Genomic DNA, 17504 nt, shown 5'->3' on the forward strand with positions numbered 1-17504 from the left:
GAAATTGATAGTATTATAAGATAAATATATTAGCTTTTTTAAAATTAACAATAATAATAATAATAGTATATTCTCTTAAAACCACTTGGAATAATTAAGACAACAGTTTAAAATCATTCCAGGATGTTTTTTTTTTTAATTCATGAACCCGGTCTCCCTCCTGTCCCCAGTCGTCATCATTATTAGGATTATTATTACAAGGATATGCTGCTGATTCAACTGCAGAAGAAAAGAAAAATAAATACGTTTGTCCCACTACACACACACAATTAAAAGAATAAAAATTAATACAAATCCCATTCAAACTGCCAACTTGAATTGTCAATAAATATGCTTACATCTATAGCGTAGCTGTCCTCATGTTTATACATACATCATTCGTTTTCACACTTTGGGACAAGGAGCAATCTTGAACAGCTTCTACATTACTCGTGTGTGGTTTAAAAAAAAAATACAAGCTCCTGTTTAATTAAAAGTGAATGGTCAGTCTGTGTTTTCACAGCAGGGCAACTGCATGCACTGCCCCAACAAGTCCTGCTTTTACCCTTTTTATCGTTCGTTTTGTGCAAAAAAAAAAAAAAAGGACAGGAAAGAGAAGCGTGGTGGGTGGGTGTGCCTCAAAATGGCCACCATGACTGGTAAGGCAGGAGGTATCCTTGAGTGAACCCACAAAAAAGTTCATGTTTTGGATGTTTGAATGAAAACTCTACAGCACGTCGAGGTCGATCTGGATGCACGGAGGGTGACTTTTTTTTTTTTTTTGCTGTTTTGTTCTTGAATGTGCGTTACTGTGGTTTTGGAGGTCTTCCCTCACATGGAGATGGTGCTGTAGAGCTGCTCGATCTTCTCTTTGAAGAACTCCCGCAGCTCGGGCCGCTTGGCCTTTAGCGTGGGCGTCAGCAGACCGTTCTGGATGGAGAACATCTCGCTGTGGATGTAGATGTTCTTCACCTGTTCCAAGGAAGAGGACATTTTGAGGCGCCATATGAACTGTCTGAATCTTCAGAGTTTCCAAAACAACTAGTAAATGGTAGGTTAGCTTGAATATACAAATCAATGACAATTCTGCGTATCCATTTAAAAAATATTTCTTCACCTGCTCAAAAGAGTGCAGAGAGCCAGCCTTGCCCAGACGTACCAGATCCTCAAGGATGGCCTTCTTAAGTTCCTATCAATACAGGCATTGCAATTCTTGAGATGGCTCAAAAATGCCACCTTGCCATATGTCTACACCTACTTACTGTGTTTTTACACAGGTCCTTGTAGGTGCCTAAGATGCCTTTCTTCTTGGCCCACGTGGGCATGACTTCCGGGTCGGGCACCACAATCCCCACCAGGCAGGACTGCGCACAGGGACCATAAATATCAAAAAGAACCGAGGGGGGGGACATGAACAGTCCAATAGTTGTAGAACTAGTGTGACCTGGAGGCTGTCTCCATGCACGTAAAGCTGGGCCACGGGTTCGCTCCGGATGTAGATGTTCTCGATCTTCTCGGGAGAGATGTACTCGCCCTGGGCCAGCTTGAAGATGTGCTTCTTCCTGTCCACGATCTTCAGGGTGCCGTTCTGGAATAAAAAAAGAAAAGCGCGATCAATCGACTGTCAGCCAACGTAGACGATATCAATTTACGAGACGTACGGGCAGCCATTTGCCGATGTCGCCGGTGTGGAGCCAGCCGTCCGGGTCCAGTGTCTCGGCGGTCCGCTCGGGGTCTTTGAGGTAGCCCTTGAACACATTTGGTCCCTTCACGCAAACCTGAAATACAAACAAGGAACTCGTTTGAAACAGATACAAAGGTCTGATTAGTTTTGGGGATATTTACAAAAACAATCAACGTTAATCAAAGACTGCAAGACGAGGTACCTTCATGCTAGAAACAAAATAATGTCTGCAAAAAAATATTTGGGGTTTTTACACTTACCTCACCCTCTCCTTTGGCGGCAAAGTAGTTCTTCTCCGGAACATCCACCAGCTTGATGAGGTTGCAAGGCAGCGGAGCGCCGACGTGACCTAAACGCCAAAACCAGGTCAAGAAAAATTCTTACTCATTCGGCCAGGTAACATAGTAGTACCAGTATTGTCCAGCAGGTGGTAGTGCTAGACTACATTTTGCGACGGAGCTCAGTAGCGTTTCTGGTGAAACGCAAAAGTTCACGCAAACACGTGAGTCATTTGGATCCGTATTAATTCAATAGTTTAAGAAACAATATTATTTTTTTTATAATAAGGCCTTACTCTGCTCATTCGGAATGGAGTAAAAGTAATGCAAATAAGTAATTGCTAATAAATCAATTTGAGGCCAAATAAATATGGAATTGAATGCAACAAATATAACGTCACTCTGGGTAAATTCTGTTTCTTATCAGAGCTTTTCTTGTTTGTTTACACTTTTCAATGCAAGCTACATTTGAATCCTATTCATCAAAAACAATTGGCACAAAAGTGACGCGTCTTCTTTGTTATAGCATCGGTCTGTCATCATTTGTTGACTCTGTAATGCTGCCAAACCACTTTTGCCTTCTTTGGACATGTTTGCGAACGACGTCATTCCGATACTTGTTTATTATTCTTCCAACGTCGTCTTTTATGGCACCATTCTGACCTATTGGACCTCAGATAAGGATGGTTGTATAAGAAATGAGCGATCACCTGGCGTCCAGTCCCCTGGCGTGGTGAAGGTGCAACCAGCCGTGCACTCCGTCTGCCCGTACGCCTCGTAAACCTGCAGGTATGCAGGTTGTTGCATGAAATCCTAAAAAACACCTATGGCGGTCTACATATTTACATTTAATAGTCAGCACCTCTGACAACTATGACGCATTTTAGCACTTGTTCATTCTGATGCCTTGCATACATGCCAGAAAGCGCTAATGTGTGTTTATAACCTGGCATCCTAAAGCTGCCCTGAGGAACCCCAACACAGTGGGCGATGTGGGAGCTGCCCCGGTTATGATCATCCTCAATCTGCCGCCCAGGCTGGCCTGCAAAATACACAAATATTGCACACACACAGGATATTCAAGTTCTGCCAGATTGCCAGAGATGAAGGACATTTGAAATCATCTTACCTGAATCTTACTGAAGAAGATTTTGTCCCAGATACTGTCACTGCGAATGATGCCGCTGCTGACTTCGGCGCCTTTTCGTTGGGCGGCAAAGTTGAGAAGCCAGCGCTTCAACGGGGTGTTGGCCTGGCTGAAGATCTGCAGAGCACAACCAAAAAGTTTTTTTCTTACTTTGTTTTTCAAACCCGGTCGATCGCCGTGGAGCTCTAAAACGAACCTTGTCGTACATACGGTTGAGCAGGCGGGGTACCACGGGGAAAATGGTGGGCCGCAGGGCCTTCATATCATCAGGCAGCAAGCGGATGTCGCCTTGGTAGAATCCGATGCGCCCCCCGTGGCAGTAGACCACCGACTGGGAGGCCAAACAACATTGTCACCATCTGACTTTAAAATATGCATGCATTTTTGATACTGCAGTAGGCATAAATAAAAGTGGTGTTCATAATTGAAAACATGATTGTGAAAGAGAAATGTGACACGTAAAAGAAGGATTCAGGCTTTTTTTTGAAGCCGAGAACAACAATTTTCTGCTTCAGACCTCGTGGCTAGCTAGACATGTGGGAACAGGCAACAGACAAGCGCCCATATATGGACTTCCATCAACCCACTATCGCTGGTGGAAGTACAGTTGGAGGAGGGAGCGGTGTGCGGGGGCAATAATGCAAGCTCACAGAAGCACTTCCTGATTGTGTGCCAGGTCAACTGAGGACATGACCAAAGTGTGTGTGTGAAAACTGCTAACCTCGATGAGCCTCTCGAACATGTGAGCCAGCGGCAGGAAGGAAATGAGGCAATCGTCCTGGTTGGGAAAAATCACTTTCTGCAGATAAGAAGAGAATGGAAAAGGCTCAGAGTTCAAGTACGATAAATGCGGATGATTTTAGTGACTCACGTCTGTCACTTTGAGAAAGCCAGAGAAATCGGCCACCACGTTCCCGTGAGTGAGCATCACCCCCTTCGGGTTTCCTGAGCGGGACGAATTAAATGTGAATATTAGGCACGCTTGCAATATTTTAAAAAAATGCACAAATATTCCATTTCAAATTTCTGCAGGAATTTTTCAAGTTTTGATTTTTTTTTACGTTGTTTCTTATTTCTGAGTGATGGATCATGGTGGTTGCGGATCACCTGTTGTTCCACTGGTGAAGCACACAATGGAAAGGTCCTGTGGTGAGGGCGGCTGTGCAGGGCGAAATCAGTCACATCATCATAATTACATCTCCATCATGTAATAATACAAAATTATTCATAAAAAATCAATGATTAGGATCTCAATAAATAAACACACAAGGCAAATAATGAGACGTGTTGTGGTTTTGTAACTCATTAGATTGTGTACCTGATGAAGTAGTCATCGAGATGAAACAAATATTATTCATACTTACTAAAGGTTTTCGATGGTTATCTCTGCCCAGTGCCTGAGGGACAAACATGCGCACGTATAAGAAGCGGCAAACCGGTTTGTTGTTTTGACTAAGCTGGATGATGTCAAAGCAGTAGCGCAACAAAAATACTTTGATGTCACGAAAGCTTTTTTTCTTGGTCACGCAGTGGACGTTATCATTTGTTAGGCGTCAAACGTGCAACCTGACAGATGCTAACGTTGCGGTGGTGGCCATTACTACCTCCACTTCCAGCATGGCTTGCACGTGCACACCGCAACCACGTCCGCGCTCAACCAGGACGGCGTCCAGGGCATCCATGAGAATGATGCGGCGCAAGGCCGGTGTTTCCGCGCGCTCCACGTTGGCTAGCAGCACTTGAGCTTTGTCCACCTTGTCACAGATAACCGTTGAGATGTCGGCTGCAGGGACACAAATGGCTTACTTATTGCCGATATCTGCAATTATATTTTCACTAGGGTCTCAAACAATATCAGAAATGTAATTAGCAGTGGCTAACGAGCCTCTTACCCGTGTTGATGATGAAACGTATGGCGTCGGGACCCAGCGTGTCATAAAGGGGCACCACCACCATGGAGTACGTGTAGCACGCAAGTTCCGAGATGATCCACTGCGTTGCAAAATATCAAAACACTTTTTGTCATTATCTGACATTGTTTGGTTTGTTTACAGTATGATAATATTTCAATCTAGTTTTTTTTATTATTACTAAACCGATTCTAATCTCTCTAGGGAAAATAGCACTCACATGCTAACATGCTAACAAGTGACTGTTTACATGAGCTTTTGTAAGGCGTTGAGCATAATTGAACTCGACAAAAACTCCCATTGTTAACTTTCATTGGAAGCTAATGGGCCAGTCCAACTTGACAGGTTACGTTACAAGTTTGCTTTCATACGGTTTGTTAAGATGAGCGGAACAGTCAAACATAATTAAAGGATTAGTTTGTCAAAGACACAGAGACAACCGGAATTTGTCCTCAATGAATGCAATAGGCGCAATTGTTTATTTTGGCGCTTTACGGCGAAGTGCAAAGGGAAGGTTAACCTCAGGCCGGTTCTGAGCAAAGACCCCGATGAACTGGTCTGGACTGGCCTTGCATCCCTGGTGGAGCAGGCCCGATCCCAGATGCTCGGCCCGGGACGTGACCTGCGGGGTGGCGGCAACACAGTGACAATACGGAAAGACCATTGTGACACACATGTAGCAAACCCGCAGCGAGCTCACACATTCACCCTTGCATCATTCCTCGGATGACTTTGGTCTGACTGGAAGTCACATGACTTCTGATAATAATCTTAAAGAAGTGCAAGAGGACCTTTTAACTTGCAGCCAGAGCACAGACTTGTTGTGTTTACATCATTCTGCAGCAGATTTTTTTTTTTTAAAACCTTACATTGGCTAAATGTAAAATAATTTGCGATTCAATTCAGAAATGACGTCCGGAAATGTCGGACTTCTATCCCACCTCTTTGTAGGACAGCCATTTGTAAGGCTGGTTGGGGAGTCGAGAGCCCAGGCAAGGCCCGTCGCCTGTGAGAAAGGAGACGACAACCGTCACCACAGCAACCGTACACGGCGTCAATTTGAGCGACCCCGTCCTTGTGTACCTGATATATGAAGGCCTCGCTGGAAGACCTCGTACATTGTCCTCGCGTCGTCGTGGTAATGAGTCAGCAGCTCGGAAGCGTCACCCATCATGGACCTACGACCGCCATCTTGGCGCTTCATAAAAAGACACATGGAAGCAAATCGGTAAAGCCCTCATCCTGCGCTTTCCTGTCATTCTTCTCATCCGCCGACAATCTTACCGGCACCTCCTCGGACTGGTGCAAGAGATTGCACGGCGGTTTGACGGGGCGAGGCCTGGTGGCCAGCCAGTAGGCCAGCACAGCGGCGAGAGCGCCGATTCCCAATAGCGTGGATGTGGGCAGCGAGCTGAAGAAGTGGCCCAGCTCCGCCATGTCCGGCACCCTCAGACCACTTAGCATCTCCTGGCCCTGCATCTTCTCCATCAGCGTCGAACTCAGCTCTGTGGGACGTCGGGTAAATTGTCAAGGCTACGGAGCGGCCACCGTGTTGCGTTCAAGGTCTAAGCCATTGCCATTGTCAAGTCCAATTGAGAACCAGTTTTCAGTAACGGCAAATCCCGACCGGATTAATCAACGTCGGAGAACAGTGACAGTCAAAGATTAGAAAACTCTTCGGTAAATCTAAATATAGACGTGCACGCGATGCGTTCAAGATCCCACAAAGGAGCACGACGCTAACTCTTTGGGGTTTACTCAGCTGATATCAAACTAAATGTCCTGTAGTGACTTCACTGGCTCCCTGCAGAGGTTGTGGAGTTCTCAAACATCTCCAGCTAAAAAGTTTGTTGCTACAGCTGTCACCAACACAGCATGGACACAACAGCGGCGACCTCAATGGTTCCTAATGAACAGCCATGTTGGAATAGAACTATGTTGTGTTCAGGGACCTCTTGTTCTTGAGTGACTTAACGAGAGGGTTCATTTTGGACTCCCGACCCAGGTCCTGAAAAGTCCGCCCTATCAGGCCATCTAAAGGCTGTTGCGGGTGATTAGTGTCCATCTTGAGGATGTCAGAGCCGATTAGAGCTGAGACGGACGGACGCCTCTGACCTGGATCTCGCTCTCATTCTCTTTCTGTCACTCTTTAGCTCGCTTTATCGCCACTTGACAGCGTTGCGAACAGATGTCAGGCTTTTTAAAAGCCACCCTGTGACGTCATCACTAGCAGGCGTGTCGTTTCTTGTCGGCTCCACGTGCTCAGGCGTTCGTCCTTCTCACGAGTGAGCAGTCGTTGAGCTTGAAGGAACAGTTGTATTCTTTTTAATTCCAGAGGAATCTTAATGACATCTTTAATTGGATATTTTGGAGATCTCTTGGGAATAATCGAAACGGTTCCTAATGAGGAGTTGAATGTAACAAAATATTGTAACGCTGCACTACCTGGCATTAAAACGCAAAACAGGAAGTCAAAACACACTCTCACTGGTAATGGTGAGATTAACTGCCAAGCATGTGAGCTGTCACACCACTTCATTTGGCTCCTCCCCCTTTTAACACCAAAACATAAAACCCACAGGCACAGGCAACAACAAAAATGGTGCATACAAAAGCCAAGCACACATGCAAATGCATGTGTGTGACCTTCAGAACAGCCTCCTGCCTATTTGACTACACTTCCGTTTATGGTCGGCGGGTTAATTGCAAACTCAGGTAATTGACAAAAAAAGACAATTAATAATGCTAAAACTATTTTTTCCTGAATATCTCAAACACACCGCAGAGGTACAAGCCTGATTCAGCATTTACCGCCCGGGCAGCCATTACGTTCTGCTCTACCACGAGGGGATGAATGCTGAGTAAGCACTTGAGAGCAAAGGCACTGCAAGACCAAATTTCAAGGAAGAGAAGAAGACTTTTTGGATACGCTATTTATATGTCTTGCTCCCCCATGTTAATTGTTTTTTGTTTTATGCGGCCGTTTCTTGTTAAGTTCTGCAAACTTGGATTCCTATTTGTTGACAACCAGAGAAAATACTTTTGAAATGGTGTCAGTTTTTAACGGCCTAAAGAAGCTTTAGGACATCTTTAATTAAAATTTAAAGAAAAGGAGTACGGTTACATGGATTGTGCTAAGATAAGTAACATGCATTTTTAATGACGGACAGCAGCAGCCAGGTGATGAGATGGGACGCTGGAACAGGTGTTGGGTCATTTTATGCGAGTCCTACTTTTTTTTTTAGTAGTGTTCCCTTTTCTTTACAAAAATGATCAAACGAAAATACCTTATGTGTCACCTATGTATAAGTTAATCTTTAGGAATTCCTAAATAAATGAACAATTAGAACTGAAATAGCAATTATGGAAAAATAATACTAAAAATGTTGACAATCCATAAAATCGGCAGCGTATTTCTCATTCATATTCATACACAGCTATTATGAAATGATGATTCAACTCTATCACAAATGTCCCAATATTTTTGAAATATGAAAAAACACCACAACAAAATACATTCACACAAAACAATAGCAGGCCGCTGTTTCATCAAATGTGGCTCCCACGTGCTAATAAAGCGTCTCCTTTCCTTTTTCCCCATTGGCACCCTCGCCTCTTTTTTCAGCACCACATCTCGCGTGGACAGCTCTCGTTGTATCGTCCAATCAGCATCGACCTCGACGTCAAACACCCTTCCACCCCGACTGCCCCCCCCCATCTCTGTGAAGCATGGTGGATGACATTAAAACGGGACGAATAACCTCATTCGTCTACTTTTATCCATGCGCGGATGCAGCCATCCATTTCGAGAGTACAAATAAGCATGAATGGCCTATGATGACGTATGCACTCGATTGTCCTAGCATCTCCATTAGCTTAGCATCTCACCATAAATCCGTCCTATATAGCATCCTATTTGGGCCTTTGCGTTAAAAATAAATGAAGAACCAATGGAATTAAATGCAAAAAGACAATGCATGACGCAAAAGGTCGGCCTTGTGCGTCACCCTGCTCCCCCTCCCCTTAAAAAAAACGCATGAAGGTGAACGATGAGGACAAATTGTGTATTAATGATAATGATAAGACTTACCCAAGAGGATCCACAGCGAGCCGGACACCAGCACGAAGGCGAGCATGTCTGTCTCATGTGGACGTGGGATTGGGGGGGGTCCCGGGTGCGGCGGCCGTGGACTGGACTGGATGCTTGCTTGCTTGCTGCAAAGAGGCACCGGCAATCTGGAGATTAGGGTGGGAGGGGGAGGCGGGATGGAGGGGTGGTGGTGGAGTCAAGGCAATGCAGTGCAGCTTAGCTCTTCTATATCAAAACCATATAGAATGGAATAGACGTGTTAGGTTTTACGAACAATAAGCATCATTTGGTGTTGGAAGCGTTTATCTGGAGTGAGTAAAAAATTGGGAGAACGCGATGGAGGAGGTGCTGATATGGGGCAACGTTGCGTCACGGTCAGCAAGCCACGCCCACTGAACTAAAGTAACCTCTTCAGGTGGGCTGATGGATATAGAGGAGACGGCAAGTCAGAGGAGGATGTAGATGTAAAAAAATGGATTTGCTTTCTATATGTTCTGTTTTACAAAAAAAAAAAAATCACATTTTGTAATAAATAAAACAACGCGTATTTTGTCTACTGAAAATAATCTTTCCTGGGAATAAAAAAATGTTTTAGTCCCAGGAATTAAACCTGTTTAATTTATTTGGGATTAGGGTTAGTGTTAAAATAAATAAAATGAATACAATAGTTTGGTAATCAATTAACTATCGAATGATTGTTTTCAACCATAAATAAATAAATACATTTAATGATATAATATTTTCTTTGCATCGAAGATCTCATAAAATGTTACCTTGTTTATGTGTCAGTGAAATTATATGCATATTGCACAGTACACACACATCACTCACATAAACACTTTTTTCTGGAAAGTCACCTGACTTCCATCTCTTCTTTATTCTGCCTCTGTCCCACACCCACCCACACCCACACACACACCCACACACAAACACCAACAAAGTGGGAAAAACCGGGGGATGATGTCAGGACTTGGAAAAGTACGTGGAACTCCTACCACCCCACATGAGCGCAGGAGCGGACGAAACTTGACCATCCAACCGGGAAGTCCCGAAAGAACCGAGACACGTGCACGCGCGCCTCTCTTGTGAAGCGCGTCAACAGCGCCGCTATCTTTTGCTTGTTTGGCACCGACGTCACCACGCCAGCAAACGCGCAACGAATAAAAAACGACTCATCCGCGCCCCTCAGTGGCCTTAGAAATAACTACACCATTTCGGCGAAAAGCGCTCGGCTTCCTCCTCACTTCACCAGACTTGTTTATGCCAAAAGGGAGCTGATAATGATCACGACAATGCCGACTATTATAAGTAACCTACTTTCATGCAGGTGATACACCCGGGTGATTAGAAACACAATTGCTATGATTATGAAACTCGAAGCAAGATTTTCTTTAAAAAAAATACACACACGCACTATATATATATATATATATATATATATATATATATATATATATATATATATATATATATATATATATGAATATATGGCGGCATTTTTGGGTAGGAGAGATTTTAGACAGATTTTAGAATTAGTACACTGAAAGCACAATTTATGAATCAAAATGTACCTAATGGAGTGGCCCCCAATTTCGCACGCGACATGTCATAAGAATGCTGCACACAACTCTTAGCTGAACCCAACAATGTTAATAATGCACGCTAACAAGTCTTAATTGAAAATAATAAACGTTCACATCGGGTAACCACGCCTGACCCTGGCATGGACTTCCCGTCTCTTCAATCACGTGACTTCAGTGAAACGACAGAGCGCCGAACGAGTGGGTCGCTAATGCGCATGTGTACTTACACTGTAAAAAGTGCTCATTCCCGATGAAACTCATGCGCGTGAAAATAGAAGTTACTGCACAAAAAAAGGATGAATCGTTGCAGGATCACTGGAGAGTTCTTTGTTTGGCACGTTTGGGTGTATTCACACTTGAATAAAGACTTTAGATATGTCAAAATGCGAGTAAAGTTGGGTTTAAGACATCAAACTAATGCAGGTGCAAATTTGTCTTTTTTGTCTAGCTGATTCATTCGTTTAAGACACACCGCTGATTTCTAACACCAAACCTGCGAGGAGGGTGAAAAGATTCACTTTTTCACGCGTTTTATGTAATAAACGCGATGTAATGCCGCAATTTAGTTGCAACAGGGTGGACACTTTTTGCAGTGTAGTCTCTTCTCGGTCACGCGGGGATTCCCAGCCTCAGCGGGTATATAAAAGGGGAGTCGCGCGCTCTTGTTGGAGTTACTCCTTTTACACTCTAGATAAGAAGAACAAGAAAGTACAGGAGAAAAAACCTCAAGAGGAAAATTAAAAAACACTTTTCCAATTGGGATTATATGCTCCGCTTTTTCCGTCTTCACCGTTGATCACAAGAGAGCTTGTAAGTGGCAGCATTATATTGAATTGATTCTTATTTATATGCATTTTAAAAAAAAAGGTGATCTAACGAATGCACCCTCTTCGCGCGCTTTAAAGTGTTTACAATGTGCTGCTTAGACGAAATAAATTCTAAATGAGCGCTTTATTAAGACTATCGGATCTGTTGTGCACGTTGTGGCCGTCACCTGCCGGTGCACTCTCACTATGACGAGCGAGCCACAAGTGGATGTGGGGGATCTCGCCGCTGTACGCGCAGCCTATATCACAGAAATAAAAATTGAAATCACTCTTCTGGGTGGTTTTTCTAGGTTCAACATGCCGGTGTCTAGAATGAAGATGCGTCCGTGGCTGGAGAAAATGATCGAGTCTGGAAGCATCGAAGGTCTGGGCTGGCTTGATGCGGAGAAGACCATGTTCTCCATTCCTTGGAAGCACGCAGCTCACCGCGGCTGGGACAAGGCCAAGGACGCTAGCCTGTTTAAGAAGTGGGCCATCCACACAGGTGAGCCGAGACCCGCCGCCACACGTGGAACGTTACGCCGGACCCTGGCTAAAAAAACTCCTTTGCAGGGAAATACAATGAGGGTGGCAGCGACGCCAAGACCTGGAAAGCCAACTTCCGTTGCGCCATGAACTCGTTGCCTGACATTGAGGAGGTGAAGAACAAGAGCATCAATAAGGGCCAGTCGGCCATGCGAGTCTTCCGGATGCTGCCCCCGAAACAGAAAGGTAGGTCCGTTTGACAGCAACCCCCTCAGCTTGCTTTTTTGACTGAGCCGGAATTAAAATGTCAACTCTTTTGTTCTCCTTGCAGCCAAACAACACAAAGCAAAGTCCAGGAAGCAGGTAAATGCTCTCTCCAATTTTTTATGAGTCATAGTTTATAACACGGGAGCAAACACAATGCGGTGTTGCCCTCAGTTCCTGCTTTTCAATGCGACACCTTTTTGATTCAAGGTCCAAAATTGCCCCTGAGACAACACCCTAGTTCTAGCTAGCACGGACCTAACCAAGTTCCAGATCAGAATAGGGTCCAAGTTATTTGCGGACTTGGATCTCACCGCAGACTCCTTCTCGCAGGTCAAAATGGCGGAAGAGGACACAGATTACAGCGATACCCAGTCGCCGCCCGACTTGTCTCGGCTGCACGACGACCCCGAGTTCACTCAGGAGAACATAGTGGACAGCACAATGGGCATGGACTCGCAAGGCGACGACTCGCGGACAAGGAGTGTGTCGGACGACCTGCAGCCATGGAGGACTTCCTTTGGTGATATTCCTCCGTTTGGATTGGGGAACGACCTGTCCATCGGCTTCGAAAACCGATTCCAAGTTTCGCCCGAGCGTAGCCCTGGTAAGACCATCGCACACTCAGTATCGTTGTTGCTTTTGGCTCTATTTTTGGCCAGAATGTTAAAAACTAGAAATATATTCTCATTGCATCTTCTCTTTTTTTCTCTCTTCCGTCCCGCTCGTCCTCCAGAGTTCGAAAACGAAATCGTGGCGGTGAGCAACATTTCATCAAACGTTGTCCAGCCACAGATAAACAATGCAAGAATACTAAACTCCTTTTTTTTTTGTCTTTAGATTTGCCAGCAACTGGAAAGAGATGAACAATTCCTCAAGAACAGTTCCTCAAGAACAATTCCTCAAGGCAGCAAGACACTCCTGAGCCCGGGCACCAGTCCGGGAAGCCAGTGGAGCGAGTCTTCAGGTAAACAGAGCTTGCCAGCCCTATTCTTTTCCTCCATGCATTTAGAGATTCACTCCAGTGTCCAAAGTTTTTTTGATGAGGAGCTGCTGTTGGCCACGGCTCACACTCACACTCTACCAGGTTGCGCTATTTTTATTAAGCGGGTGAATGGAGCTTCACCCGATTGAATGAAACCAGCCTTGTGGTCCTCAAGGGGGTTTACTTTCGAAATTTTAGTCTCTGCGGCTCTGAGGTCGACATTTGTGGTTATAATGTGTCCTTCAAGGTCCTGACTGTGCGCCCCGCTCCCTCTTGTTTGAACAGCCGACGACGTAGACGAACATTCGCTGCACCCTCAGTACATCACGCTCAACTCAGACTTCAACATGCTGCCGCAGGCGGTGGATGAGTCCTGGAGCGACTTCGGTGGCCTGAGATTCGGCGGCTTTCATTCTGGACTGAACGGTGGTCACTCATTGGACTTTACAAGCCTCTCGCCGTTAATGATGCTCTGACTCTTACCCACTGGTGTGCCACTGGTGTGCACTCAGGAAGTGTTTTGTAAAAAATAGAATTTTAGGCCCGCAGCGTCTCTGGTGGCCAAAAACGTTCTCGTTCTCCTTGTTCCTGACACACACAGCTCTTTGGTTTTCATACTGGTTGCAGCTATAACGATTATTGTCATGGGCAACGTCTGAAGGAATTTTGACATGAAGGGACTAATACTTTCATTCCCCCTCCGTTTCTGAGCGAGGAGTCCTTCCATCCATCCATCCATCCACCCATCCATCCATCCGCAGAGCAGTTTTCTCTCAATTGTACAGGGGATAAAAATGTCATCTGTTTTGTTGTGAGCATGATAACCAACAATCCCAAACACATGTAAATATTTGTCTGTTGTATTTTTTCTAATAAAAACAAAAACGTATGGAGTGCATTTTTACCATTTATTTATAAAAAAAAATGGAAAGATATGCTTTAGAATGAGAAGCCAAAATGAAGTCATTTTATTCACCGCCAACATTTACTTCATTGCACTTGCAACTAACAATTATTTTAATAATTGAATAACCAGTAGATTTATTTTATTTTTTATTAATAGGAGAAATATTCTTATTAACAGAAGTGACTTAACATCATAATAATGTACTTAATACTTTTTTAAAATTATAACTTTTTTTGGTCCAATATTGTGAACTGTTAACTCCATTACTACCCTAATTGGGTGACTAATTAGTGTACATGCGTTTACAAGTCTAAAAAGAGAGAAGTGACAAAGAAGAGCAACGTGTTTGGTGCTTTCCACACAGAACTGTAAACATGATCACATCAGACCGCTTCTCTGTTTTTTTTCTAAACTATTGTGAAATGTTTGAATTCCAGTGCAAAAAAAAAAAACCTTTCCTCCCACTCCCACTCCCACTCAACATAGTCCTGGCATTTCCTGGTGTATATACAACAAGTTGGACCGATAATGTTAACCATGTAAGATTTTATCCCAGTTTATAAGAAAATCACAGTCTCCCCATTATAGATTTTTTTTTCAATTTTAGTATTTCTTTGTGTTAGTATTCATTACATACAATAACTTTGGCTGTCCAATATCGAAGCCTCAGCTACTTACAAAAAAAGATACGCAACTCTGAGTTGGATTGAATGTTAATTCATTAAAGGCCAAGTATTTCTAATGTGTTAGCATTAGCATAACCACACAAAAGTGTTTCGTCATCATAATAAACTGAAGTAGGGTCACCCATATCTCAAGGCTCCACTTTCCTTTCAAATTGGCAACAAGGCAACCTTGTGTGCTGCAATGTTTTCTTTTTAGGAATTTTCAACATTGGTCGTTTGTCCTCCTTTGTAGGACATAAAGGCTGCAAAATGTTGACACGTGTTATGCTAATGCCAAAAATGATTGTCACCTGACTTTAACAGAATCTGCATGGAATTTTTATTTTAAAAATGGCTGAATGGATAGAAATTTTAGGACTTGGATGGGTTCCAGTGGAAAACTACACCAGCGAGAATCCTGGCATATTTTGACCCACTTTAATAACGACTGTGTCGAGGGCAGTCACACCCAAAACCTTTACAAAGACCAAAGAGGAGTACCTGCGGGCAATCAGGTGTTGACGCTCTTTAAATGGCAACGTGCTCAGCGCTGGTGCCAACCTTTGACGAGGGAGCGTCACGTGCTTTACAGGAAAACGTCAAAGTGGAAAAAGACACGCTCCCCCCTGGCCAGGATGCACCTCCCATGGGAAAAACATCCAGCACCTACAACAAAACAGATGTGCAGTTTATTGATTGACACTTTTTATCCGTTTATTCATGAACATGAAATTATGAGAGAAATCAGATGCATGTTTATAGTGGATAAAGAGAGGGAGAGGGAAAGGCAAGGGAAGGAGGAGTGACAGAAAGTCAGGTGGTTTAGCAGAACAGCCCGAGCAGGCGCATAGGAGAGGAAAGATGGAAGGCAGCACACACATGCAATCGTGTGGGGTTGAATATAAATATAAAAAAAAAAACAGCCGCTTGGGGTTTTTTCTTCTGTTATTTGCTTCCTTCCGGAGGGGGTGAGCCTGTCTTGGTGCATCATTGCTTACAAATATGAAGAGAAAGTTTAAGCGGCTCCTAGGTGGCTTAGTTTGGAGAATGCTTGACGATTAACTCAGGAATGCCTACGTCAACATAAACGATCGGTTCAGTGGAAGGGAGGGAGAGGGGGGAAAAAACAACATAACGGCTTTGTTTTGGATTATGTTCGTGCATCTAATTATACGGATGTCATTGCGGTTATTCCAGGAAGTAAACTGTTCGCACAGTTGACAGCCAGCGCACTCCCACACAATAATGCAGAGGGCGGACTTCCGACCCCGTACCCACACACACGCAAAATAAAGTCTGCATTAATTACAGTAAACGTCAACTGGGAGTGGCAATAAAAACCTTGAAGACTCATTTTGGAGGAGTTGTAGTGGGGTCAGGAGGGGGTCATATCCGGGCTTGCAAACCTGTTTGAGGTACGAAATATGCTCCGGAATGGAATCCCACCGGGCAATCAAGACGGTGCATGCCAGCAGTCACGAACAGTTACAACAAAACGTTTTTCTTATAGAGAAGACGGACTGCAACCTGAACAACCAGTTCACCTGCGCCATAATATAATTTTTTTTTAGCATGCCATTATTCAATGATCATATCTAAAGTAAAGCGACGTGCAAGGTTCAGGCTGCATGCTGTCTGGTTTAAGAGAAGTCACATGACTTACGAGAGACAACAACTTTGTTGGCCAGTAGGGGCGCCTGGTTGCAGGATTGCCAAAGGCATTTCCAAAGAAATGCTCCCCTAGTCCGGAAATTGGTTTATATTTGCCACCAAACTGGTCTTTATTTATCCTTTAGACTCAACAAAGCTTATTAAGCCATTCAATTCCTTTCAAAGAATAACATGGTCTTAACAAAGAGTTTGTATTGGTTGTCATTTGACATAAATGGGACAATGTTTATTTTAATCTAGCATACGGGCCACATTCACCTGCAGTCTTCTCGCCTGAATGACTTCTGGGAATGTTTGCGTGACCAAATTGAGCCGCAAATTAAAAACGTGAAAAATAAGTTTTTGTTTTGTTTACGTTTAACAGCCTTCATTTTTCGACTAGTCATGTAAAACAAAATGTGAAATTAAATAGTAATAAGTGTGCTGTACTTGACGAAATAAACAAAATCAAATCAAGATTCAGAGCGCTCACAATGAGTTAGATCATCGTTGGAGGTCATGAACGACACTTATTCTCATTCCTTTTGGATTAGCTAGGACAGACGTTATCTTTTCCCCGTACTCTGGCGCCATCTAACGGTTATTCCTATTACAGCAATTTAACAAGTGAACGGGCAAGCAAAAACGGGCAGATTGATTGATAACACTACTGCACTGTTCCACTCTCCCACATAAATAAACACTTGCACAGGTTGGTTTTAACGTAATGTTGAAATTAATTAGTGGAAGAACATACCTGGAATCTGGTCACAATTTAACACTTCCCTTTCCCTAGCAATGGACGGTCAGTCTGCCGGTAGTGCACTTTGACCTCGGGTCAAACATGGACGTGTCACACCCTCAACTTGCCAGCAAACGTGATGAATATTTGCCCAAAGGTGTGCTGGAAGTCCGTTTTGTTAAAAAAAAAAAGGCTTATAAAACCCAAGTCGGCGTGTTTTGGGTCTGGCTTGTCAGGCTACCATTGATGGCCAATATAACCCACAATTCATTGGGGGTTTGCCCAAATCGCGGGAAACTAAGGGCGATCGGTAAAATTCTCATTCCCT

At 43.9% G+C, this 17504-nt stretch overlaps 2 protein-coding genes across 3 annotated transcripts; one reads left to right on the plus strand and one right to left on the minus strand.

Moving 5' to 3' along the window:
• Positions 1-106: 106 nt before the first annotated feature.
• On the minus strand, positions 107-17479 carry acsl6 (acyl-CoA synthetase long chain family member 6). Its single transcript, XM_088397688.1, has 23 exons — positions 17192-17479; positions 15286-15450; positions 9089-9234; positions 6283-6503; positions 6082-6196; positions 5940-6004; positions 5519-5620; positions 4981-5080; positions 4693-4871; positions 4453-4485; positions 4196-4247; positions 3960-4033; positions 3810-3887; positions 3285-3419; positions 3071-3205; positions 2888-2983; positions 2652-2724; positions 1924-2012; positions 1641-1757; positions 1424-1567; positions 1242-1343; positions 1097-1168; positions 107-951 (listed from the first exon to the last, which is right to left on the minus strand). The coding sequence occupies exons 3-23, from the start codon at positions 9132-9134 to the stop codon at positions 811-813; spliced, it is 2169 nt and encodes a 722-aa protein (XP_088253814.1). The 5' UTR covers positions 9135-9234; positions 15286-15450; positions 17192-17479; the 3' UTR covers positions 107-810.
• irf1b (interferon regulatory factor 1b) lies at positions 11326-14101 on the plus strand. Of its 2 annotated transcripts, none has more exons than XM_088397704.1 (8): positions 11326-11481; positions 11789-11982; positions 12051-12209; positions 12295-12326; positions 12561-12834; positions 12964-12986; positions 13068-13194; positions 13498-14101. In XM_088397704.1, exons 2-8 carry the CDS (start codon positions 11796-11798, stop codon positions 13686-13688), a joined length of 993 nt encoding a protein of 330 aa, XP_088253830.1. In that variant the 5' UTR covers positions 11326-11481; positions 11789-11795; the 3' UTR covers positions 13689-14101. The 2 variants fall into 2 exon arrangements, with proteins under 2 accessions (XP_088253830.1, XP_088253831.1); XM_088397705.1 differs by having other exon boundaries at positions 13460-13546.
• Positions 17480-17504: the final 25 nt, after the last annotated feature.

Source organism: Syngnathus floridae, chromosome 15 (assembly GCF_059516105.1).
Source record: "Syngnathus floridae isolate MCC-2025c chromosome 15, RoL_Sflo_1.0, whole genome shotgun sequence".
Classification (NCBI taxonomy): Eukaryota; Metazoa; Chordata; class Actinopteri; order Syngnathiformes; family Syngnathidae; genus Syngnathus; species Syngnathus floridae.